At 36.3% G+C, this 25685-nt stretch overlaps 3 protein-coding genes across 6 annotated transcripts in view; 1 reads left to right on the top strand and 2 right to left on the bottom strand.

Annotated features, from left to right (window-relative positions):
* LOC147836428 (uncharacterized) overlaps positions 1-25685 on the bottom strand; it is a 719152-nt gene that overhangs the window by 437933 nt on the left and 255534 nt on the right. The window lies entirely within an intron of this gene.
* Positions 543-22170, top strand: chst7 (carbohydrate (N-acetylglucosamine 6-O) sulfotransferase 7). The gene is made up of 2 exons (XM_087257628.1): positions 543-1951; positions 17796-22170. The coding sequence occupies exon 1, from the start codon at positions 678-680 to the stop codon at positions 1926-1928; it is 1251 nt and encodes a 416-aa protein (XP_087113754.1). The 5' UTR covers positions 543-677; the 3' UTR covers positions 1929-1951; positions 17796-22170.
* slc9a7 (solute carrier family 9 member 7) overlaps positions 22159-25685 on the bottom strand; it is a 71257-nt gene continuing 67730 nt past the window's right edge. For 2 of the 4 annotated variants that reach the window (XM_087255627.1, XM_087255628.1), the window contains one exon: positions 22455-24404. In XM_087255627.1, coding sequence (XP_087111753.1) covers positions 24393-24404 — 12 coding nt within the window. In that variant the 3' untranslated portion in view covers positions 22455-24392. Of the gene's footprint in view, positions 24405-25685 lie in introns of all 4 variants that reach the window. The other 2 variants (NM_001030077.2, XM_087255626.1) reach the window with 2 other exon arrangements.

Here is a 25685-nt window from a genome sequence, read left to right as displayed (position 1 = left end):
AACTTTATATTAACTTTTATATATAATATCAATTTTAATCTAATTTGTATTTATTTGTTTTATTTTTACTCCATTTTTTGGGTAATTTATTTAAGTCTCACTCAACATTTTTGTATTCTTTTAGAAATACTTTTACATTTATAAATATTTCTGTTTTTATATTCTAATGTATGATTTAAAGTGTCTTGATTATTTATGTTTAGCTTCGAACATTTTCAGCCAAAACACTCTTAGTTTTAAACTTAAAGCTGATTATGATTGGCTAATTCAGGTTTTAAATTAATTATCCATCAAATTAATTGTAATATCTAATGCCCAAAGCAAATATACTTCTGTTTGTTACCATTGTTTTGATGTCAGGGATTTGTTATTGTGCTCGTATTTTGTAACCAGTCGAAGCTTTTGTATTTTCCCCGCCTTTTACTTGATTTCTACTGGATACAGTGAGCTCAGCTTTATGGATTACCTCCTACCCATCCAATCACAACCGTCCTACCCGCTTCTTTCTTCAGCCAATCCTGGCGCAGGAGGCGGGACTCGTCACATCACGGCTGAGAAAAAAAGATTCCACCCTCTAAACTTTCCTGCTGTAAAATCTTAGCGGTGTTTATTCATAACGGCAGGCGAGGCGCCTCATCTGGAGTCGAGCAGCTCAGCCGAATCCCTCCGCTGAGGCCATGAAGAGAAGGCTTCAGAAAAAATACATCATCTTAATTCTAGGATACTCCGTGGCGCTGCTTTTAATTCCATACGTACTAGATTACCGGAGCAAGTCGCCTCACATTAAGGATGGATACCAGCAACAAAAGTGTCCCGATCTGGAGAGCACTATCGCCCTGTGGAGCAGCATCAGGTCGGCCAACTCAACGGAGGCGGAGGACAGCGGCAACAGGAGTCAGTCCAGAACACACATATACCTCCACGCGACCTGGAGGACAGGCTCTTCCTTTTTAGGGGAACTATTTAATCAGCATCCCGATGTGTTTTACCTGTACGAGCCCATGTGGAATATGTGGCAGGCGCTTTACCCGGGGGACGCGGGCAGTTTACAGGGAGCAGTGAGAGACATGATGAACTCCCTGTTCAGGTGCGACTTCTCGGTCTTAAAACTCTACGCAGGCTCGTCCAACGTGAGCACCTCGTTCATTTTCGGCTGGAAAACCAACAAGGTAATTTGCTCCGAGCCTCTGTGCAACGCGTACAAAAAGCACGAGATCGGCTTGGTTCAAGGGGACGTGTGTAGCAAATGCCAGCCCAAAGACCTCAGAGAGCTGGAGAAAGAGTGTAAAAAGTACCCGGTGATGGTGATCAAAGACGTGCGGGTTTTGGACTTGGCGGTTCTGGTGCCTCTCATGCGAGACCCCGCCATCAACCTCCAGATAGTGCAGTTGTTTCGCGACCCCCGGGCCGTGCACAACTCTCGGCTGAAGTCCAAGCTGGCACTGGTGAAGGAGAGCATACAGGTGCTGAGGAGCAAGAAACAAAGCGAGAAATACAAGCGGCTTCTGGTGCCCAGCAACAGGGTGCACCGGGCTGAGAACTATGTCTCCAGCGCGATGGAGTTAATATGCGACAACTGGCTGAACGACATGTCGCTAGTTCTGAACGCTCCGCCGTGGGTCAAAAGAAACTACATTCGGGTCAAATACGAAGACCTGGTGCTCAAACCCGTGGACGAGCTCCAGAGGCTATACCGCTTCGCTAACCTCACTCTTTCTCCAGCCATGGAGAAGTTTGTGATGAACATGACCCGCGGGCGAGGCTATTCCTCGGATAAACCCTTCCTCATATCATCCAGAGACGCCAAAGAGGCGATTTTTGCCTGGCGGGAAAGACTGAATGTGGAGCAGGTGAAGCAGGTTGAAGCTTACTGCAGTGAGGTGATGAGACAGCTGGATTATCAGAAGAGGAACATGGACAAGACCTAAAACCACCCGCACACCAGTGTTTGGTACGTCTACACGTAAACAAAAAGTTGCTCACCTACAGGCTTGGTGATGAAACTCCATGGTTTAGGAGTTCATTAGGTCACCTCTACATTAGTGTTCATTTTGAAGTATTATTACACATGTACAGAGTGTGTAATTATTGTGCAGATAATTTTAGCTCCAACAGAAACGTGGGTTTTGGCTAATATATTATGGTAAAACAATGCCTTTTAAGCACAGGGGTATACTAGTCTTCTTGGAAAAGCAACAGGAATAGTTAACCCAAAAATTACCATTTACTCACACTCAAGTGGCTTCATGAAACCTTTATGAGTTTCTGATGAACACTAAAGAGGGTATTTAAACCTGTAACCGCTGATATCAGTAATTGAAAATAAAACATGCTATGGAAGTCAATGGTTACAGATTTCCAGCTATCTATAAACAATTATTATGTGTTCAACAGAGGAAAGAAGGTCAAACAAGATGTGCATTATATGTGATGCGTATTATATGTGACAATTTAAAATTTTGGATGAACTATTCCTTTAAATATCACAAATGATACTTAAGATTAAAAAATCATTACCATAGTAGCACTACCATTGAAAAGTTTGGGGTCAGTAAGTAAAAAAAAAAAATTCAGAATACAATGTTGTCATTTAGAGCAGTGGTTCCCAAAGTGGGGGTCGGGACTAGACACGGGACGATAACCGTTTTCAACAAAGCTGAAAAAATTTTTTTTTTTGTTAATTCATGACAATTTGCTTTTGTATAATTTTATTATTATTAGCAGTATTATTTATTATATCCATATTTATATTTGTTTTATTAAAAACAAGCGTAGATTTGTCCACCTGTAAGGTTTTAGACCATATGGAGCACAGCATGTGTATTTGGATATAGTGTGCACCACACTTCGTTATTATTATTGTTGTTCATTTATTAGTTTGCTGCAAATTAGAACTGAATTTAGAAAAAGTTTTTAAACAAATCTTTGCGCTTAACAAACAAAATAAATTATTTATAGGCTAATTTATGTCTGTGCGTACAAGTTTTCCCTGTCCACGAGAGCGAAAGTAAATAATGAGAGGCCTTATCTCTCATTCTCACGCTGCAGATGCTCTGTTTAACTGTTTTCTTGCTAGTGAAATGCTCCATTTTTCCACTTACAAAGTCCGTCATGTAAATAGCAAATGCGCTATGCACGATGCAACTGACTCTTAAAGGGAATGGGAGATGAGACTCTGATTGGTTTATTCTCAAAACACACCTACAACTTAAGAATATAAGCTCAACCGTTTTAGACCATGCGCCATCCGCAAAGCGGAGTTTTCCGCCCTTAAATTAGCAAAAGTGGATTCTGACACGCCCTGAATGTGTTTGCGCCCTGCGCTTTGCACTTTGCGCATGGATCGCCAAAAGTTTCTGCTATTCCATTGCGTTATATGCAAGATTTTTATTTACATTTTGTGTAGTTTTTAGTTAACAGTATCTCCAGCAGAAAATATATCCAAACATGTGATAATTTATTTTAATCATTTAGCCTGACATGTTTACTGCTCCAAAACATTATAAACATTCTTAAAATAAAATATATTGTGTTCAAAGGGGAAAAAGCTGTTGGTGTTTACCCGGACATTTAAAACAAACATATTTAAGAGCAGTAATCATAATACCGTAAAACCCTAAGCCATTTTTTTTTATCTAAGGTTATCATATCGTCAGAATCTTATACCAGCTCATGCCTAGTAGGGACCCCCTGGGGGGTGTCGAAACAATTGGGGTGGAGCCGGGGGGTGACTTGGCAATTTTCAAAAATAAAAGTAATTTTATAAAACTATTAAAATGATCATATTTTTTTCCATAGTTTACTGAAGAACAAAATAGTAGTTAATAATAACATTGCTAACATGTTAATAATAAACATTAAAAAGCAACATGCAAATAAAAAGACATCAGCCTTTCGATTTTTTTTTGGTGACCCATGGGGTGATTACGTGAATACTAAAGACACAGTAATAGTGTCAGATGCAGCCCATTGATTTTATGGCACCAGGATAAACTTTCTGACACCTTTACGACACTCACATACATCAAACATAAATACAGGCCAGAACTGAACATGGAGATTGTCTCCAGGTTCTCCTAAATAAAATAATGAATAGACTTGGACCTATTGGTATGTGTGCATCATTGTGTGCAAGGATTATATGTCACCTCAGATTAGGGCTGCACGATATTGGAAAAAATTGACATTGCGATATTTTTTTCCCCTGCGATATATATTGCGATATTTTATATATATATATATATATATATATATATATATATATATATATATATATATATATATATATATATATATACATATATATATATATATATATATATATATATATATATATATATATTTACTCAAAACTAGGGCTGTGACGGTCACCATGACAACCGCGTCACCGCGGTGGTCATTGCCACCTCGGTTGTCCATTGCCACCGGCCGTAGTACGTGAAGTCACGCACTTTAAAACACAAATTACTGTTATGTTGCCAAGTATTACATATCTGTTAGAATATAACATTAGGCGCGATTCAGCAAGTTCAAGTTCAACCATGAATCTTGTTAGAAAACGAACTCTTACATCTGGGAACATTTTGGATTCGTGCCGACCGAGAAAGGTGAACGAATCAATTTGGATTAAGCTTTTTTTATGGGGGTTTTAAGTAAAGTGTGTTTTAATATTCACTGCTGAGTGCTGAGAGTCCAAACACTGAGGAGCAAATCCATCGATACGCAGATCCACGGGTCCCGAACCATGCAAGCTAGTGGCGATTGACGGTGAGGGAAAAAAGCCATAGGCTTAATCAACTCCTGTCTTCTAAACGCAGAAGCCCAGCTAAGCCAGGCATGGCAGAGGCATTTGCAAAAATGGCCAGATACAAAAGAGAAAGTGATAAATGAAAGACATTGACGAGAAATTGAGCATATAGGCTATTTGGTAACTACTTAAGAACGCGCCGCTCGGAACAGAAGGAGAAGCCCTCTCTCGCATGGTTGTGAAAAAGTAGCCTGTCTGTGCATTATCGCTACAAGCACACCGTCTGACAGTGTATTGCTGGAAACATTATAACTCCATTCTTCACTTAAACCGGACAAAGTCAACATGTTAGTTTTTCTGGCAAATAATTTAAAATATGAATACAAAAGGTGGAGAGAAACTACGCTGTTTTTTTTAAACATCTGACTTATATTGTTACTAGGTTAATATTTTCTTTTTACTTATAATTATTAATATTTATATTATTATTACACTGATTAGTAAAGTGCCATTTAGACTATTTGTTAAGTTCTTAAAAATGTAACGTTTAATTGTTATTATTATACAGTTTCAAGCAGTTAAAGTAATTTAATATTTAACTACAATATTTATAAACAGTTTTGTGTTGTTTTATTAACGAAAGTTCAAAAATAAACATGTACGTTTATACGGATGTTTTATTTATTAATATTAAATTCGGTTATTCCTTAATTTTTACATAAAAGGTAAATTAACTTAAGTAGGCTACATTATTTGTTGATGTACGAGATCGAGGAACATGTTTGCCAGTAAATAATGTTCGCACCACTTAAAAAACAAAACAAATGAATAACTTGCGAAAAGGATGCAATAAAAAATGCAAGCGCTTAATCATTCTTCACAATCGGATTCGTACGTGCAATAAGCCGAGGCTATATTGCGCCGACAAGAACAAGCCCTAAAACTAAGTCTAGAGAGAGAATTAATACTAGTTAATATTAATGATTATAAACACGAACTGCGTTGTATGATAAACGCATCACAATGATGTCGTGATCTTTGCTGGAGAACTGATATGTTATCGCCGTCTCCCCAGCCAGGTTTTCATCTGCTTTTTTCCCCTTCTTCTGGATACAAACAATAAAGTATCAGCGCCAGACCAGTGGTTTAAATTATATTTTACTCTCCTGATTTCTTTTCTTTTCATTAAAAAATAATTAAATGTTTAAAGTTTTGTATTGCATAGCCTATATATTTTTAAAGATTATCATTCAGCCTACCTGCAGCGCATGAGGTTGTGTGCTGGGCAAATCCCCTTTACTCATGCTACCCATTTCATTTATGACACTGTAAACTTGACTTGGCAGGCTGATCATCTTTAAACTCAAAAGGTGTTTTTAACTTGAGACTGCATGCTTCTGCATAATGTGAGGTTTCTTATTACAACTGTTAGCGGTGTCAAAATGAAAGCAAACATTAAAAAGGGTTTTGTTTTATCAATTGTATAGTTTAGTTTTAATAATAGCTAATGTATATAATAAATTATAATATCGATTATTGTGTAGACTACAGTGTTCAACAAAACAATTTTATTAGGTTACTCTAATAGACCAAATCCCTAACTGAAAAACTAATGTGAAAATGACAGGCAGTTGCGTCTTTGCTAAAATTAATTTAACGACAAATTTATTTTGCTTTTTTCCCCTTTAGAGATCAAAAGAGATGTATTTAAAGAATTATTTCACTAAAACATGAATTGAATGCCCAGTTCTTTCCCGTGTGAGTTTAGTGCGCCTCCGCCGCGTCTGCGTTTTTAAGGTTAGGTGCACCCTGACCTGACGCGGGACCAGATCTCTGTATTGCTTTAATTTCTCAATTTTCATAACTGCATTGCATTTTCATATGGTAAAATATCAAAATTTATGCTCTGAAAGTAGTAGGAATGACGGGAGTGTTAGTAATTAATAACAGAAAGAACTTTCACTTTTGAGTGAACTTCTGACACGTGTTATTTTAGTATAATAAAATAAACAAAAATAGTAATGCAGAAAAGTATTTTTCGCTCTGCCAAGCCTTCTCTGTTGCTGTATAGAGAAGCAGCCTGCTCAGTCTCCTTACCCCGGCCCCACCCCGCCCACCGACTCCTGAACGTCTCACTCACTAACTCACTCACTCACGCGGGCATGCAGTGCGGTCTCATGAGGAAACGCAGCTTTTTGATATAATTTTTTTCTTGTTCCCAAATACAAATAATTTATCAAGTATTGTTTGACATAAGTATTCGTAAAAAACACTCTATTCCTGCTTTTCCGAATACCGTATTCCGGTTCGGCTCCACCCATAATATATACATATAATTTATTATTATTTTTTTTTTGCATCGCACCCTCCTGCGATGTGACTATCGCGGATGCGCACATCGCGATTTCGATGCTGAAACGATATATCGTGCAGCCCTACCTCAGATATTATTGGGGGCTGTGAGTCACTGGCATTGTTGTTTTTGGGAGTCCTGGACTGAAAAGTTTGGGAACCCCTGATTTAGAACATGTTTATGTATAAAATAACAAAAAAGTTTATAGATGACATAATGCCAGTGTATTGCCACAGCCATATTACACTGCAGCACAAGACTTTTTGCCCACTGAAGCCAAGCAGGGTAGAGCCTGGCCAATACATGGATAAGAGACACTTGGGGGAAAACTAGGTTGCTGTTGGAAGTGATGTTAGTGAGGCCAGCAGGGGATGATTTCTTATGTCGGTCCTAATGCCCCAGTATAGTAACAGGGACAATGTAATATAAGCACAATCCTCCGGATGAGACGTTCAGATGGAACTGAGGTCCTGACTCTGTGGTCATTAAAGTCCCATACAGTTCTCATAAAGGGTAGGAGTGTGACCCCAGTGTCCTGGCCAACTTCTCTCTATAGGCTCTTGCCCATAATGGCCTCCTAATAATCTCCATGCATAGGCTCAATCACTGTCTCTCCTCTCCACCTGCAGTATGCTGAGACTCTGGTGCCACTGTCCATTCAGCTGGAGCTGCACACTGCTGGTGGTGGTCAGGAGAGACCCCTTATATGATTGTAAAGTGCTTAACACGATAAAGCATTATTAGTTAAGCATAGTTAGGAAATCAATATTTTAAGAGTTCAGTTGCAAAAACCTCTAAATGCCGTCTGGAATTTTCTTTTTAAATGAATATTTTTATCAGGCCCTGTATGTTTGTTCAGTAATTTCACTTTAATGGCAAATAATAACTTATTTTAGTGGTCTTTAAATTGAAATAATACAAAATAAACAAAGGAGGCTGAGAAAAATGCTATTTTTTGATGGAAATTTCAGACGGCAATTGGAGGTTATTGCTGCTGAACTCTTCATTTGCATGAATAACCTTGATTTTTACAGCAATTATTGTATATTTTGAGTAAAAAGAATGTTATCAGACCTTTACAGAGTAAAACGAATATTAACATTTCACTCAAACCTATAAGTTATAATCAGAAATTGATAATAACTAATAAGTGAACATTTTTAATGAAATATATTCGCTTATTTGAAAATAAAAATCACAAGTGATATTAAACAATACTTACAAATCTTACTGACCACAAACTGTTCAACTGTACCATGGTATTGTACTTTTGTTTAGGAGCATAGTAAAAGAATATAATGTAGTACATGCACTACAGTAATCTATGGGATGTCTTATAAATACCATCTGTGGTAATACAAAAAGTACTCAAGGGAAATACAGTGACATTACATAAGTCCAAAGTTAATACTCAATCGTGTACATGTGTAATTATTTTTCAAAGCTGATTATAACTCAAAGAAAAAAAAACCCGGATTTTGGGGATGGTATTACAGTAATGCCCTTTTTTTGGGACATGATATTATCATATCACCACCCTGCTCTTTTTTTTTTGTAAGTGTAACATTTAACATTATTACTGTAGTGTAGTTTAATAGCAATTACTTTTAAAATATTTGTGGGGGAATGGGGTGGAGGGGGGGTTGTGCATTCTACTACTCTACCACTATCAGGCCAAACAGATACAAGCATGCATGATAAGAGGCGGCATTTTTTTCTGCCTGTTTAGGTCAGCGTCGTTGTTGGATTGGTTGGTTTTACATTTGTGGACTATACATTGACGCTTCCAACCAGTATCCAGTGAGAATAGTGTCAGACTGAGATTGATTATGCAACACTTTAACCAGTGTAGTTGTAAGGATGTATATTGATTTTATTGGCATTTTGCTGTCATGCAGGATATCTGAATGCCATGCACATTCACTGACTGACTGACAGCTTTATAACGCGAGTTGAAGCACGGTTTCTAGAGTCAGCCTAGATCTATATGGAACCTGGGTCTTTCACAAGAACAAGTTTGATAAAATAATGCTCTGTGATACTTTGGGGAAAGGAAATGTGATGTTTTGTAAAGTTAGAACAAAATTCTTGTTCTCATGAAATGTTTAAAATCATTGGTTCTTATGAGCATACTATGGGCCGGTATATGATTCTGATGATACGATAACCTTGGAAAAAAAATCCAATTTCACTTTATTTGTGATTACTGCTCTAAAATATGTTGTTTTTACATGTCCGGGTAAAAAACACTAACTTTTTTCCCCTTTAAACACAATATATTTTATTTTGAGAAACATTTGAAATATTTTGAAGCAGTAAACATGTTAGGATAAATAATTCAAACAAATAATTGACTTCTGTTCTCTTCATTTGATTCAAAAACACGGATTTCTTTACAATTTAAAACATCATCTTTGCATATCTTTTCTGCTGGACATACTGTTGTCCTAAAAAATAAAAAACAAATAAAATAAAAATTCGTACACATACCTTGCAGGAACAGTATAGCAGAAAAATTTGGCAGTTTTAAAACCTTGTCTTTTCCAAACCATGGTATACTTTGAAAACGGTTATCAACCCATGAATAGTGGATACTCATTGTTAGTTCATGGCAGGTTTTTATTAGTTAAGTAAAAGAAATTAAAAACTACAAATAAGCTATATTTATTTGAATAACATTGTATTTAATACTAACTAAACCACCTTAAATATTCACTATAACCTGCTACTACATTTTACATAAGCATAAAATATAGATTTGTATTGTATTGATCTTTATATGTTGTATTGATCTTTATTTTGCTTTAGCAATTTCAAGGATTACTGTTAACAAAGAACCTTTTACTAAAGTGTATAATTTAATCAATAACTACAAAATCACTAGTAAAGGCAAAGGTCTAGAATCAATAATGATGCTATTTTGAACTTTCTTCTGAATCTGAACTACAGAAAGAAGTGATCAATCAGCACTAAGTTTCACGTGCATAATGCCCACATCCCCATTGGCGACCGGGTAACAGTGTCTCAAACACTGGAGTTGGTTTGTGTTGTTGACATAGAGTAGCAGGTTTGACAATATTTTTACAAAAATATCCTGTTTATAATTATTGAATCTGCAAATTGGGTATATTGCATCTTGTTTGTGATTGTGATAATTTGCTAAATTCAGTCAATGAGAATAAGGGCTGTACAATATTGGGAAAAAAATGATTGTGATATTTTATTTTTCTGCGACAAATATTGCAATATGAATATAGTTTCACAAGATAGCTGAATAGCTCTATTTAGCAGTTTTCTGTAAAGTCTAACAATATTCAAGTACATAAATAGAATAATCACAATGCAAAAAATGCTTTAGTTTGCTTTAATTCTAGTCCAAATATTTAAAAGTTCTTAGATCAAGGTTGATTTGTTTTCAACTTCAGAGGAAATTGTTCAAAATTAAGAGTTTTTCCTTAATAGAAGCTAAATTATCAGCCAATGTGGTAAATAAAGTATTCTTGTTTTCGCTTTGAAATGTAGATATTTGGAATAGAAACAAGACAAAAATTCCAAGAAAAACATTTATTTTGTATTCCATATATATATATATATATATATATATATATATATATATATTAGCGCTGTCAAAATTAACGCGTTAAAAAAAATTAACGCAATTAACGCAGTTCAGGTTTTTTTTACTTCCTGTTGTGGTGGACGTGAGTTCAACATGCAATAAATGTGGATAAGACCAAGGAAGCACTTTTTGAAGGCAAGTTCCAGTATAAAACAATTAGTTGCATCACAAGTTATCCAGAGTTTCATGCCATTTCGGGTGTTTCATTTTTAACTTTCGACATCTGTTATAAGTTGATACCGCATGTCGAACAGAAAGAAAATCCTCCGCATTTCGTGACTCTGTGTTCCTTTAAGGTAAGGTTCCTTTTAAGGCTACACGGTAGAATTTTAATAAGAGTATTATCTTAATCATATTAAAATCGGAGTATTGGTGTCTTATGTAAATGTACTCAGAACGTTTCTGGTGAAGTCGCGAGCTGTCAAAGACAGGGCATTACTCGAGAGGGTGCTCGCTGCAGAGCCATTTGAGGAGAGCTGAGCTCCAGCGAGGGGGAGCATGAGCTGTCGCTCCTCCTCCTGTAAGCTGTTTTAATGCGTACACCAACCCCACCCCTAACCCTACCCCCAGTGACATCACTCGTAGAAGAAGTGCAAAAAAGGTGGAGCTCAAGCTCAAGCTCCCCCTCGCTAGAGCTCAGCTCTCCTCAAATGGCTCTGCAGCGAGCACCACTTGCATTACTCTGCCTTTCAGCATGAACCCTCCAAGTTTAGCGTGTTTCCTCATTAAACGCAACGAAAGCGTATGCTTCGCGTTGTTGTGTCAGAATCCTTGTGAAGTACAGTAATACTTAAGGACGCTTAGCAAATTTCATGAACGTGATCATGCGTGTTGAATCTGAGGGGAGTCGCTCCAGTATGGAAAGCCTTTGGGGCCAAAACGTCTGCAGCGCGTTGTGTGTGTCTGTCTGTGTGTGTGTCTGTGTCAGGTCCGTTAAGGGGTGTCAGGGGTGGAGTGAGCGACGTATCTGAGTAGGGGCGAGAGGGGTGTGCAATGTATTTAACGACCGGTTTGCAAGAAATTATCATTCATTTGCGGGCATTTGGGAGTCTCTGTGCACTTGCTGGATACTCCTAGTCTTAGCAACTGGATGAATGTAAAGGAGGATTAAGCAAAATTGTTTCTACTCTATAATTAATGTTCTCAACTCACAGCAATAAAACTTTACAATGAGTGCAACAGTTTGTATTCTATAGTTTATTATTATAATTTTTCATTTTCTATATCTGCAATTCCTGTATTTTGGCATTTTTTTTGCAGTCCATTTAGAATCCAACATGGAAATCAATGTTTTCTTTATTGGCATTGATTGTTTTGAAATTTAAATGTCATTAACATGCCTGTGTTTTAATTTCTTTAATAGATATGGCTGTCAAGCCAGGATCTTGATGGTTTATTGTGGGTATGTTGTTTACATGAAGAAATCTGTTTTACAAGTTAAACAAAAATTCTATTAAACAATATTATTTTGAATTTAAATATTTTTTTCTTGCGTTTACATTAATTTTACATTTAAATAGGCAAAATTACAAGTTACAGTATTTTAAATGCGATTAATCGCAATTAATCGCAAATAATCACATATCTTGGGATGTGATTATTGCAGATGCGCACATTGCGATATCGATGCTGAAGTGATATATTGTGCAACCCTAATGAGAGTTCACTCTATAAAAAAAAAGGCTCAAAATTTGTGAAACTCAAAAACTTATTTAAGGCTTGCCTTCCACAGGCTTTGACTGAACTCTCTGCTATTGAGAGGATACAACTGAATCAGGTGTTTGACTAAGGAGACATGAAAAATGTGCAGTTTTAGAGGGGCCCCAGAAACGTGGTTGAGAACCACTTCCTTTCTTTATAGGCAGGGTGTACACCAGAAAGTTGCGATATAATGTTATTCTTGCTTGAAGAAAAACAAAGTTCATTACTTTAAATTTGGATGCAGGGCCTAGCACAAGGAATGGAAAGACAAAAAGATGTGGTTTATTGCAAACTTTAACCATAAAGGAGTGAAAGTTTAATATTTGCAAACATTTTGTGACTTTTTTTTGCAAATTTAAAGCATTCTTGCACAAGAAAGTATTATTTACAGCTTTAACAAAAATTTATATACTTTATTTATTTGGAGAAAACTGCACAGTGTTATTTTATGCTTGATTATTTATTTCTGTACCTACATAGTGTTAGACTCCCCAGAAAACCATAAAGCATTGCAAATTTCTTTTTTATTCTGCTCTATTGTATTGATCAATTATTGTAATTTATTATAGTTTATGTAATTAAATGTTTACGTATGCTTTCACATTGGAATACATATACAGTCAGAATTATTAGAGTTTTATTGAGTTTTTAGCCCCCCTGTATTAGCCCCAATTTCTCAAATTTTGACCTAAATTTTTCAACATATTTCCAAACATAATATTTTTTTTAACCAATTTTTTTTTAAATCTTTGCAATGATGACAGTACATAATATTTATCCAGATATTTTTTAAGATACTAGTAATCAGCTTAAAGTCAATTTTAACCGCTTAACTGGGTTATTCAGGCTAACTAGGCAGTCCGGGTAACTAGGCAGATCATTGGTTATGTTTCCATCGTTTCCAACTAATTTTTTGCGGATTTTGGATATGTGCATAAAAAATAGTTGATGTAAATGCATTCATTGCGTGACGACATCGTCTTCTAAAGTGCAAGTCATTTATTAAACAAAGAAAAGATTGACGCAGGTTCTAACACAGTAAATTCCGTCTTTACTGTTGATATTTCGCACCAGTAATCAGGAAGTGATATTGTTCTCTTTCACTCATTGGATGAAAATTGTTTGCAAATCTTTTATGTGTTACTCCAGTTTTGTGCATACGTTTAATTTGCATCATTGGATGAAAATATAGCTAATATATAACAGTGGTTTGTTCTGTAGACAATCAAAACAATATTTAGCTTAAAAGGCCAATCAAACCGAATGCGCTTTTACACTCCAAAAACTGGGGGTGCACTACACTGCCTTTTTTTTTTGTTGACAAGAAAAAAAAGAAGCACAATGCGCTTTTTTTGTCACTAGGCAACCAATGAATCAGCTGTATATTGTCCGCGACTATTGCTGTTTATATTGTTATAATTGTTACAGTTGTGATATTCAAGATTTGTAAAGCCATACAGCACCAGTTAACTCAAAACAGCGATCGTTAGTCGTCCCTCCATCTTTAAAAGTCTTTGTAGTTGTCTTGACAACACAAACACTGCTGTCGTCTTAATGAAAACCCTGCTTTCATTTGATTGGAGAATAAAAGAGACACGACTGGCATAAGAAGCTTTTTTCACTGAGAGTTGACTTTTTTTTAACTGTTAGTCAGGCATGAGACGATTACCGGTTTCAAGTCAAACTGTGGTTTGAAAAAGTCAAGGTTTTAAAACAGCAAAAAATTCTGTTATACCCTTTTTAGGTATATGTAAAGTTTTTAATGTATTTTGTATGTGTTTTAAAGTAATCTGTGATTTTTAAACCAATGAAGCTAGCAGAAGTCAATGATTCATTATTTAGCCAGTTTACTGTTCAAAAATATTATAAATATGAATTGAAAAATGTAAATTGCAATACTGTATATTGTGTTTAATGGGTGAAAAATGTGTTGTGTTTTAACTAAGACGCTTGAAAATAGCTTTTTTTTTTTTTTTTTTTTAGAGCTGTAATCATAATACTTTGATACTATAAAAAACCATGTTATTTTTATCCGAGGTTATAATAACATCACAAACTAATTCCGGCCCACATTAAACAGTTTTTTTGCATATATATATATATATATATATATATATATATATATATATATATATATATATATATATATATATATATATATAAATATAAATCGTAATGCCATTTTTGTTGTTTCCAGTATCGTCTAATACTAATGCATATGCACTTATTGTAGGAGACCTCCGAAACTAAATCAGGACCTTTATAATAGCATAATAGGATCAGTTTAAAAAGAGACAAAAGAAGAGACGAGTTTAGCCGAGGTCATTGATCCATTGTGAAAGCGATAGCCTTTGGAGTCACAGGGTTAAAACTGTCCTCTTGAACTCTGGGAAGTTCCATGGTGGCGTAATTTTATCTTTCCCAGACAGACCTAGTTCAGCAAAATCACTAGCTGTATTTTTATTCGAGCCTATATCATAGGGGAGAGAATGCAGTATGTGGAGTCAGCACAACATATTTGACCACAAATATGGTCTGAGTAATACTGCAAGCGGTAAAAGATATCTGACAGTGCTGTACGTGTCAAATCAATTAGCTTGAGTCTCATGTAAACGGCGCTGTATAACAAACTGATGGATCATGATACAGGCCTCTTTGTCTGTCGCTAGCAGGGCCATGTGATGTGACTGGTGTGACCTAACAGACCCAGCACACGTGGTAGGAACAGGCTGAAATAGGGTCTGCTTTGTGCCCGTTAGTCCCTGGAGGGACCAGTTCTCCCGGAGATCAGCCTGTCACCAGCTCATTCTGCCATGACTAAACGGAGACACGCTGGCACCACTGACCAATACAGACCCCCGACTGTCTCTCAGTAACAGATGAGACAACCTCTGACACAGAGACTTCATCACTAGTTATTTTATTTAAGATAGAACTCGTTTATAACATGATTTGATTTTTTACACTGTTTGGGCATGGCTCTAAAAAAAAGTTATGTAGTGATTATTTAAATAGATTTTAGTGAATATTTAAATAAATAATTATTATATATTGATTTGAATTTGTAGTATTAATAATATAATAATAATACTAATAATTAAATAATCTGCTACAAATATATTGTGAAGAAACTAGGGATGTAACGATTCATCTGACTCACGATTTGATATGATTCACGATACTAATGTCAAGATTCACAAATTAGTTTTTGAACAAAATTATTTGAAACTAAGGTGAAGAGACCTTTAATTTTTTTATTAAATGCTGCACATTTTTGCAAAATATAATATATTTGCTGCCATAACCAAATTGCTATTATTAAAAACAAAAAAGACTAATAGAAACTAAAGAAGACTCATTAATAGAAACAAAGTAAAACGGTGACTGTGCTGGTATTTTACATTTTTAAAAAGAATTATCAGCATATGTCTGTTTTCTAACATAAGCTGGGGTCTTTGCACATTTACAATGTCCCCTGCTGATGTAAAAACTCTTTCACTGGGGACTGAGATGGCTGGTGTGGAGAGGAAAGCCTATCCTAAACCAGAGAGCAGCGTGTACAGAGGTGGTCAATAGGCCCTCTGATCCAGGGCACTGGCCACTAGCATAAAATACTGATTATACAATGACTAATTGTAAAGTAGGATAGAGACAGGAGTGGTACATGACTATATGAAGGTGACTAATTAATATTACTTGTATAATTAATTAGTATCCATAATAGACACCATAAGTATCAGTGTGATGCACTTAAGAAGAGATACTCTTGAACATGTTTAATATTATTAAGCTAATTATTAAAATATGCATAAACAAATTTTAAAAAGGAGAGGATAAAAATAGTCTAATACCTGCTTCTGTAACATAACTTTCTCTTTCAGTCTGAAAAACATCTACAGACTTTCTGTAGCACTTGTCAGGGCAAGCGGAGTTGCAAATCTTTACACGTCTGTGACAGCAGTTTTTTATTGTGCTGCATCACATTCGTTGTTCTGCTCTGTGCAAGTAAACGTCTTTTTGCAGTATTGGCACAGTTTGTGTGTGGCACACCGCTGTCATTTTACTCTGCCGCCCCCCACCTCTTGCTTGTTCCTGATGTGCAGGTAAAGCGCGATTGCGAGATTTTTGGGATACAGATCAAGCATACATTTAATCTGCTGTTATTATTTTTATTAATATTAATTAATATTAATTATAATAATATTAGGGATGTACGCATTGACATAAAATGTATTACAGCTGTTAAAATTGTAAATAATAAGAAAAATAATGACAAATTTATTATACAAGTTGTTTGTTTTGTTGTTTAGGCTTGCCCATGCATTTGAGAAATAATTGCAATAAAGTCATTAAAATATATATAATACTAAGAATTATCTTGTAGGGTTGTTTTTTTATGTATATACAGTAGTCGACATTTGAAGTGGATCAAAAATATTTTATTAAGTTGTTCTTAAAGTATTAAACAACACCCGTTCTTGTTTTTTCTGGTCCACTTCAAATGTTGACTACTGTATGTATGCATGTACATATACAGTGGGGGGGGAAACATATTCAACACATCATGATTTTTCCTTAGAACAATATTTCTAAAAGAGCTGTTGACATGGAGTGTAAAAATCTTGATGTTTCTGTGGGTTTTGTCTATCAAATCAGATTTTTATTCTGTATACTATATTGGATTCAAGTCAGGCGATTGGGTGGGCCATTCTACAGCCTGATTTTCTTTCTCTAAAGGCATTTAAGAGTTTCCTTGGCTGTGTTTTGGATCATTGTCCTGCTGAAATGTCCACCCTGGTTTTATCTTCATCATCCTGATATTGTATTTGTTGGACTAAAGTAGCTGATAATAATTTACAATGACAAGCGGCAGAGGGTTGCTGAATAACTACTGGGAGATTTTAGCTGCTATCTGGGCTTTCTACACCACTGACTTTATACACCTTCCTTTCTTCATGTGTTCAATACTTTTTTCCTGTGTCATTTTATTACACATAACTTAATTTGTAAACTAATTAGATTAGTTTTCTTTGCATATATGGATTTCTTTGGTTGTACCCAACATTTGGTGAAAAATTCAAGTCAACAGCACCTTCAGAAATATGTTTTCTGAGAAAAACGGTGTTCAATACTTATTTCCACCTCTGTATATTTGTATGAATAGAGTTACATTGTTTTAATTTTGATGGCCATGCAAAATATCTGTGACTAATAATACTAGCACACACTGTATGTGCACTATTTAACTAAAACTTTGTTGACATTTTATACAGAATATATGTTTTCCTTAAACACTCTGAAATCCCCTGTCCATAACAATAACAGAAGCCTGAATTATGCGAGTGATTATCTCTCTCTCTCTCTCTCTGCTAAAGGAGCCTGATGTGTTGGAGGAACAGGAGGACAGTGGGGGAAACAGCCTGACATGAAGCTACACCAGAAGGGTACGACAACGCGGACCGGAGCTGGAGAGCAACACCCCCGAGATCTCCCTCACAGGCCCGCCACGGGGCACAGAGTATACCACAGAAGAGTCTGACAAGAGAGACACTCACAAACCCACCGGCCTCAAAACCATACTGACAACAATCCTAGAAAACAAAGACTAACAATAACACAGACAGAGAAGGAGAACGAAACGGCCATCAAAGGCTCAGAGTGTCCCGGCAGACAGATTTCATCCACAATAATCCCTGCCCAATCCCCAGACGCCTATAATCAGCCACACGGGACAGACGCTACAGGCTCTTTACACGCATTTGCATTATTGCACAAGCGTTAGGGCCTATTGTCAGTTTGTTGGAAGGATTTGATAATGAAAGCATCCCTGGGCATTTCTGTATTCATCAACAACAAACGAAGAGGATTGTTATCACTCGCAAGTACTCTCAATGAAGCACGAACTGCAATTGAGGAGCTGGAGAAATGGGTGGAGAATTCCTCCCAAAGGAAATCTAAAGTTCTCTACAACACTCCCACTGGTGTGAGATTTCCCGGATCCCCCTGGACATCACCAGTTTTATTTTTTATTATTGTATGACGTCTAGCCCTGGGCTGTTAGATTAGAAAGATTGTTGTGTTGTGTTGTGTTGTGTTCACCTGCGGCCTTTTTTACACCTGTTATTCAGATGCGTTTTGGTTGAGCAGATCACAGGTAGATGAGAGAGACATCCTCCCTGTATAAATACATGACAAAAACTCAATGTTTTTAATTTACTTTAACTAAAATTAATTCGTTTTTCTAGTTATACAGTATATGAAGTTAAACTTAGTATTTTAGTCAGTTTGGCTGACATAAAGTGAAACTATAGAAGTTCCTTTGATTTAACAAAAAAATTGTAGACAGTAAGAGTATTTTACAGTGACTAAATTTACATGAACATCAGTAATCAAATAACTTGCCTTAGTCTGATTATGACAATAGTATGATTGATGCGTTTAAATGTGTTTAAATGAGTTGCTTTCTGAATGTTCCTTTCATGATCCCGTTTTACATGTTACACCACATTATTTGATTAGCGTCATTGCGTCACCACACTATCCACATTTGCTCCAGAGTTTCATGTAATTTCGGGTGTTTCATTTTTAATCAGTCAACTTTAGCTGCAGTTTGGCACTTTTACTTTTATTAAGGAACATTTCAGAGAGTATGAATTAAGGACTGATGGAAGAGTATGTTTTAATGGAATTCAATGCCGCAACTCCGTATTTCACAGTGTATGTGTCTGTGGTTCTTCACTGACTTGATAGGTGCAGAGAATAGTGTAAAACAGCTGTATGTGTATAGACCACCCTGTCGCAAAATGCGCTGAAAAGTCCTACGGTACATGATGGTAATAGATTGATTGCAGTGTTTACATGTCTGTACTAGGGATGCTCAAAATAACCGTTAACCAGAAGGGTGTGCTTTGTATTAATTAATGGTATCAGTTAAATGATTAAAAATATTATTTTTGATATTTTTAAAGTTTGGCTGCACAAGGGGCCGATCACAGGATCACAGGAACAGTCTTTTGGCTACACTTTTGAATGGTTTACTAACAGCCGCGAGTGTTTTGCGCACTGCTTAGGGGCCGATCACACTGAAAGCAAATTTACGTTCCGTGGATGGAAGTTATTCGCAAATCTTTTATGTTATATTCCAGTTTTGCGCAAACATTTAATTTGCATCACTGGATGAAAACATAGCTACTGTAGAAGAATGGTTTGTTTTGGAGACAATTGAAACAATATAAAGCTTACAGGGCCGAACGCGCTTTTACGTTCCAAAAACTCGGGGTGCACTACACTGCCTTTTTTTGTTGACAAGAAAAAAAAAACGTACGATGCGCTTTTTATGTTGCTAGGGAACCACTGAATCAGCTGTGTATTGTGCGTATTGCGCGAGTGTTGCAGTCGATATTGTTATAAATGTGATATTTAATAATATTGTGATATTCAAGATTTGTGAAGTCATACAGCTCCTGATAATTCGCTAGTCTCCCCTCCATCTTTAAAAGTCTTTGTAGTTATCATGACAACACAAACACTGCTGTCGCCTCAACGGAAAGTTGCTTTTATTTGATTGGAGAATGAAATAGACGCGACTGATGCAACAAGCTTTTATTTTCAACGTGAGGCAGAGCTGTATTACTTTTCAAGGCCTAAATATCACAATATTATTAAATATTACAATTATATAAACATCAACAGCAACACAATACACAGCTGATTCATTCGTTTCCTAGTCACATTAAAAAAAAAAAACAGTATCTTACTCATAAACAGTGATTTTTTTTTTTGTCTCATCAACAGAAAGGCAGTGTCACATTTGCCACATTTTTGGTGCGTGAAGATGTTCTGTTGTTCTGTATGCTGTTGTGCATTAAAGTGCAATATTTAATGTGTCAGACACAAAAGAGATACATCAATTAAATTTTTTTTTAATTAAATAATAATTATTTAATATTAATCTGACAAGTTAACCGTTAATATTTGGTTAACGTCCGGTGGTTGTCGGTTGGCAAAATTACCGAAATGAGCATGCCTAGTCTGTATTGCACTTAATCGGCATACTCAATGTCTTAATCTTAATCCGATTTCTGTTCAGTTCGATTATGGCCTTAATAATCTGATTATGGCCTTAATCGGAATAAATTTATCAGAAATCACCGTTTACATGGTCGACTCTTAATCAGTCTTAAAGATATTAAAATCTGATTATTGGTGTCATGCGTGATCAAATAGTTTGCCTTAATCTGAATAAGATAATAATATGATTGGGTGTTTACATGAGTTGCTTTTTGATTCTTTTCATGTTCCCGTTTTACATGTTCTAACGCAGTTTGATTGACGTCATCGCGCCACCACGCTATCCACATTTCCTCCAAGGCTTCATGTAATTTCTGATGTTTCATGTCTAATTTGTCTACTTTAAATGCAGTTCGGCAGTTTCACTTTCGTTTCGAACATTTCAGTGATGATATATGGTAATAGTTTGATTGCTTCTGTCTGCATCTGCATCACACTTCAATAATGCGACTAAAATCATCATACTCCACATTTCTTAATTCCATTACTATTTAGTTCGATTATGAACTTAATCAGATTAAATTAATCAAAAAATCACTGTTTATATAGTAGAGTGTTGTCTTAATCGTATTAATATCGGATTATTGATGTCCATGTAAATGTACTCAATGTTCCTGGTGTTTTAATCAGTCTATTTGTGCTCATGCATGCAATTCATGCATGAAGTATAAATGACAATATGGAGATCAGCAGCAGTTTTTTCTGCTCTGGCAAATGCAGAACTACACCAAATTAAGAAATAAATGTGATTTTCATCATGAAACTCGACTTGAAGTTATAATTCAGCCCAAAATGAACATTTACTCAATTTATTCAGTAAAGTTAAGATATTTAGAGGAAAGCTTAAAAACCTGTAAACATTGACTTCCACCTTAGGAAAAACAAATACTATAAAAGTCAATGGTTACAGGTTTTCAGCATTATTCAGTATATCTTTTGTGTTCAGCGGTTTTAAAGAAGAGTGAATAATTGATGACAGAATTTACATTTTGGTTTGAAGTTTAAATCTAGCTAATCAATCTTCAACAATGTACCTCAATGTTTAAAAATGAGGTCAGTATGCAAATATGAAACTATGTTTAGTGGTTGTTCGAACACATTCAACAACATGAGCATTTACACCACATATACATTTTGGACTACCTCTGGGAGTGGTCGAAAGCAGATTCAGACGTATAGTTTTGTGATCGGATCAACCAAAACTCATCTTAATACCAGATATAAAAATGGCCAACGTATGAAGAGCATAGAATTGCAGATTGAACTCATCACAGGCTTCCAGTTCCTGGAGGGCCGCTGCTCTGCACAGTTTAGTTCCTACCCTGCTCCAACACACTTACCTGTAGGTTTCAAAGAAGCCAGAAGGACTCAATTAGTTGGATCAGATGCGTTTAATTCGAGTTGGAATTAAACTATGCAGAGCTGTGGCCCCCGAGGAACTGGAATTGACACCAGTGGAATAGATAAATGGGTGAAATGTCTAACCTCAAACTAAAACACACAATCATACTTGGAGGATTACAGGTGTTACTGTTCTCTAATAGAAATGCTTTTACTGGTCAAAAACATCCACGGTATTATCATTTTGTTAATGCAGTTTTTTTGATGTGAACTTCACAACTGATCAATGAACAAATCTCTTATTTATAAATAAAACTTGTACATATGTTTTGTAGTAAACACTAGTTTCTTGTTTTATTATTATTATTAGTAGTAGTATTTTCGAATGACATAGAAAAGAAACCAAATACCTTATTTAGGCATTGCTACTGAAGCCCGCTTTGATACATTGGCTATTTTCATGAATGTACAATTGGTTAAGCTACAATGCATACCACAGTTGTCACTTTATTTGACAAGAAGAATGCATCTTTATGTATAATATTAATCATATTATTATAAATAATAGGGATTCGCGTGAGGAGGGGAATTAGCATCATAGACATTAAAAAATGGCAGCTTGATTATGCTTTGTTGTTGTTTATATGGCAGATACGTACATGCAGAACAGCAAGTAAAAGATGAATGCTACAGGAAAGAGTTACATATCCTGAAGGTACACACAAGTCCACCATAGAATGTTCAAGAAAAAACCCATTTCAGACACGTCGGAGGAGCCATTCATGAGAGTGACTTAGTCTTTTGCTACAGCCAGTTTAAGGTTGTTCAATTGCCACAAAGCCCATAACGCTCATTATCTAGCCAAATCTCCATTCATTAGTGCAAATCTCAATTCACATTTAGGTTTTGAACTAGATACTGTGGATGACATTGAAGGTGAGGCATCTTTTCACAGCTTAAAAAGCAAACGACAGACAGGCACGGACTATTGAGACAGTCGTAAAAGGCTATTAAATCGAAGGAGTCCAAGGTTAGTTCATCAAGTGGAATGAAGTCTTATTTCAAACATCTGAGTTAGTTATTAACCAAATGTTCGGACTTTAAACTTGCATTCATTAACAGCAAGCATAATTCAATTCTAGACTCAGAGGATAGAAAGAATCTGCATTGGCGGTTGATGGAATCTGTTTACTCTATGAAAAGACTCAACAGCCGGGTCAACGTCATGCCAAATGTTTCAGATTTCGGAATCGTTAAGTTGCCATATAGCAGCAACTCCTACAAGATCTGCATGTGAAGAGGCTCAAAAGACAAGCCACACACACACACGCATTCACTAAAAACCTTCTTCGATCATCTCACGTCACAATTTCAGACTGTGCAAGTGGTTAATAATCCAATATAATAAAGCAAAACATGCAAGGACTGCAGCTCAACTGCAGCTAAAGTGCATGGTTTATACACTCCGGTTGCATCCAGCTGTTTTATCGAATAAAAAGGAAAGAAATCCCACAACTGTGCAGATCAACATTCATATTTACATCAAGTTGGTGTTGACAACCAAGATATCAAGAGGAAATGTAAACCACAACTCACTTGGAGCTGAGTATTACAAGGATCCTGTATGCAGTCATGAGATGAACATGCACGCATATCAAACAATGATCCCATTGTGTTCGAGGGATTTTACCGAACACCACCACCACGTACAGTCTGGCGTATTTACAGATATGATGAGCTGCTTGCTCATTTGCCTGACGGCGAAGAGGAGCATTTAAATGCAAATGATTAATAATACTGACTGCTCATACATAAAAAACCTGAATTTTTCAAGAGAAAAACTGGCTCAGTCATATTTCCGGTTTGTAGCAGCAATGCTAAACAAAGTAATAATGGCGTAATGTATGATAAATGCTGCGTGTGTGAATGTCTGAATGTGTCAGTGTCATTTAATGATCATAAACGAAAGCTTATTCCAAAGCTTTCCTTTTCCTCCACATTTCCATGAGGAGAAACTCAACCTACCACAGCTTCGACACCTCCATTCTGGTAAACAAACTCATCTAGAGCACAAACCCATCCGTTTCCTTGAAATTTCAGCCCCCCGTCTTGAGATGTTTGTGGATGGTCGGATGGAGCGGTGTGCAATATGAGAGGAGGTATGGAGTGCGGGGTGTTTGAGGAATGGGTGGTGAGTTCAAGCGTGGTCCTCGATGGGGAAAACCAGACGTGTGCCGCGGCTCAACAGCTCATGTTCACGCGTGTCCAGTTCTCTCTCCAGAGCGTCTTCTGACGTGCTGTCGCTGCGTTTGCCATTCAGGCCCCAGATCCCAGCCGACCCTTCGGGACCAGAGGAGGATGAGGCTCCGTTGGCTGTGATGGCGGTGTCGCCGTAGGTCAGCGTCAGGTCTCCTTCGTTCAAGATGAGGTCTGAGTCATTGTCCCGCAGCGGCTCATGGGTCTGTAGAGCACAGGGACAAGTCGGACATGAAGGAGGGAGGACGGGATGCTTGAAGTGCACACACATACACACACACACAGTTCAAGCTCAGCACAGAGGTTCATGAGGGACACTGGAATTACAAGAAGACAGGACAAAGAGAGAAATACACTTAGATGTCCTTATGCGAAAGAGAAAAAGAATAAACACACACTTACCTGTGTGAAACGCATTAGTTTTAAATAATGGAATTAAGTTTTATGAATGTCCAATTCATTCAGAGGTGCAAATTAAATAAAAGGTGTGTGTGTATATGGTACCTTATGCCTTTAAAAAAAAAAGGAATTATGGAATAATTGATAACGGTCAATCTTTGAAATAATAGAACAAAACACAGATCTATATGGTGGCACAACCAATCCCAAACATCTCATTACACAACTCCAAAATTTAGCTTTAGCTAGTAATGAAGCCTTGATCCTTTTATATAGAGAGAGCGAGAGAGAGAGAAACTAAAGACTGAAGCGTGTGAATTGATTGCATCTGAGCATCAGATTTTAGCAACCACATCTCTTCTATCTGTTTAACAGATACAAGAACAGCAATATTGCTGCCTCGCTACGAAATGTCACATATTTTTGGTTGTCCAACTGTTTTACTGATAATGTTAAAAGTTGTGCATGCTTAAAAAAAAAAAATCACAGTGCTACGGTTTCAACACATTCCTGTGAATGTACATCTGCATGTTATCTGTGTTTGTACAGGGAAGAGAGCAGGAAAAAGTGAGTATGCTTTTCATAGATGATAATAGAATGTCATTTTCATCCAGTTATTTAGTCTGCTTCATTCTTACTATGGTTGTTTGTAGATTTTGGTCATTTTCCTTATGTCAAATTGTATGAAATATTTGAAATCTTTGTCAAAGTTAAAGGTGCAGTAGGTGATAGTCTTTGGAAACACGTTTTGTTGTTCTGGTTGAGGATCTCTTCACATTTCAATAGTAATGTTTAAAGTAAATGACCTAAATGTATTTATATGTCATTTATATTCTGGGTAAGGCATAAGACTAAAAAAGTGTAGGGTCACACTTTATTTTAATGGTCCATTTGAATATTAGTAGACTGTCTGCTTAATATCTGTTGATACGGCTCCTTCAAGAGACATTTAACTGACTATAAACAAAACTTTGCAAGTACATGTCAACCTACACTAACCCCAACCTAACAGTCTACTTATAATCTAATGAGAATTAGTTGGCATGTAACTTAAATTCAACAAACCGACCATCAAATTCTGACTCTCAGAAACCGTTAAGATGCCATGAGCTGTTTCTATGCAACATTCTGAAGTAGAAAAAAATAAATTAAAATAAAAAAAAATTACAAATGAAGGAGATTTAGAAATAAACTGTGGG

Source organism: Danio rerio, chromosome 6 (genome assembly GCF_052040795.2).
Source record: "Danio rerio strain M-AB ecotype USA chromosome 6, GRCz13ab, whole genome shotgun sequence".
Lineage (NCBI taxonomy): Eukaryota > Metazoa > Chordata > Actinopteri > Cypriniformes > Danionidae > Danio > Danio rerio.
Note: the sequence above shows the minus strand (reverse complement) of the source record. Positions and strands in the feature narration are given on the sequence as shown.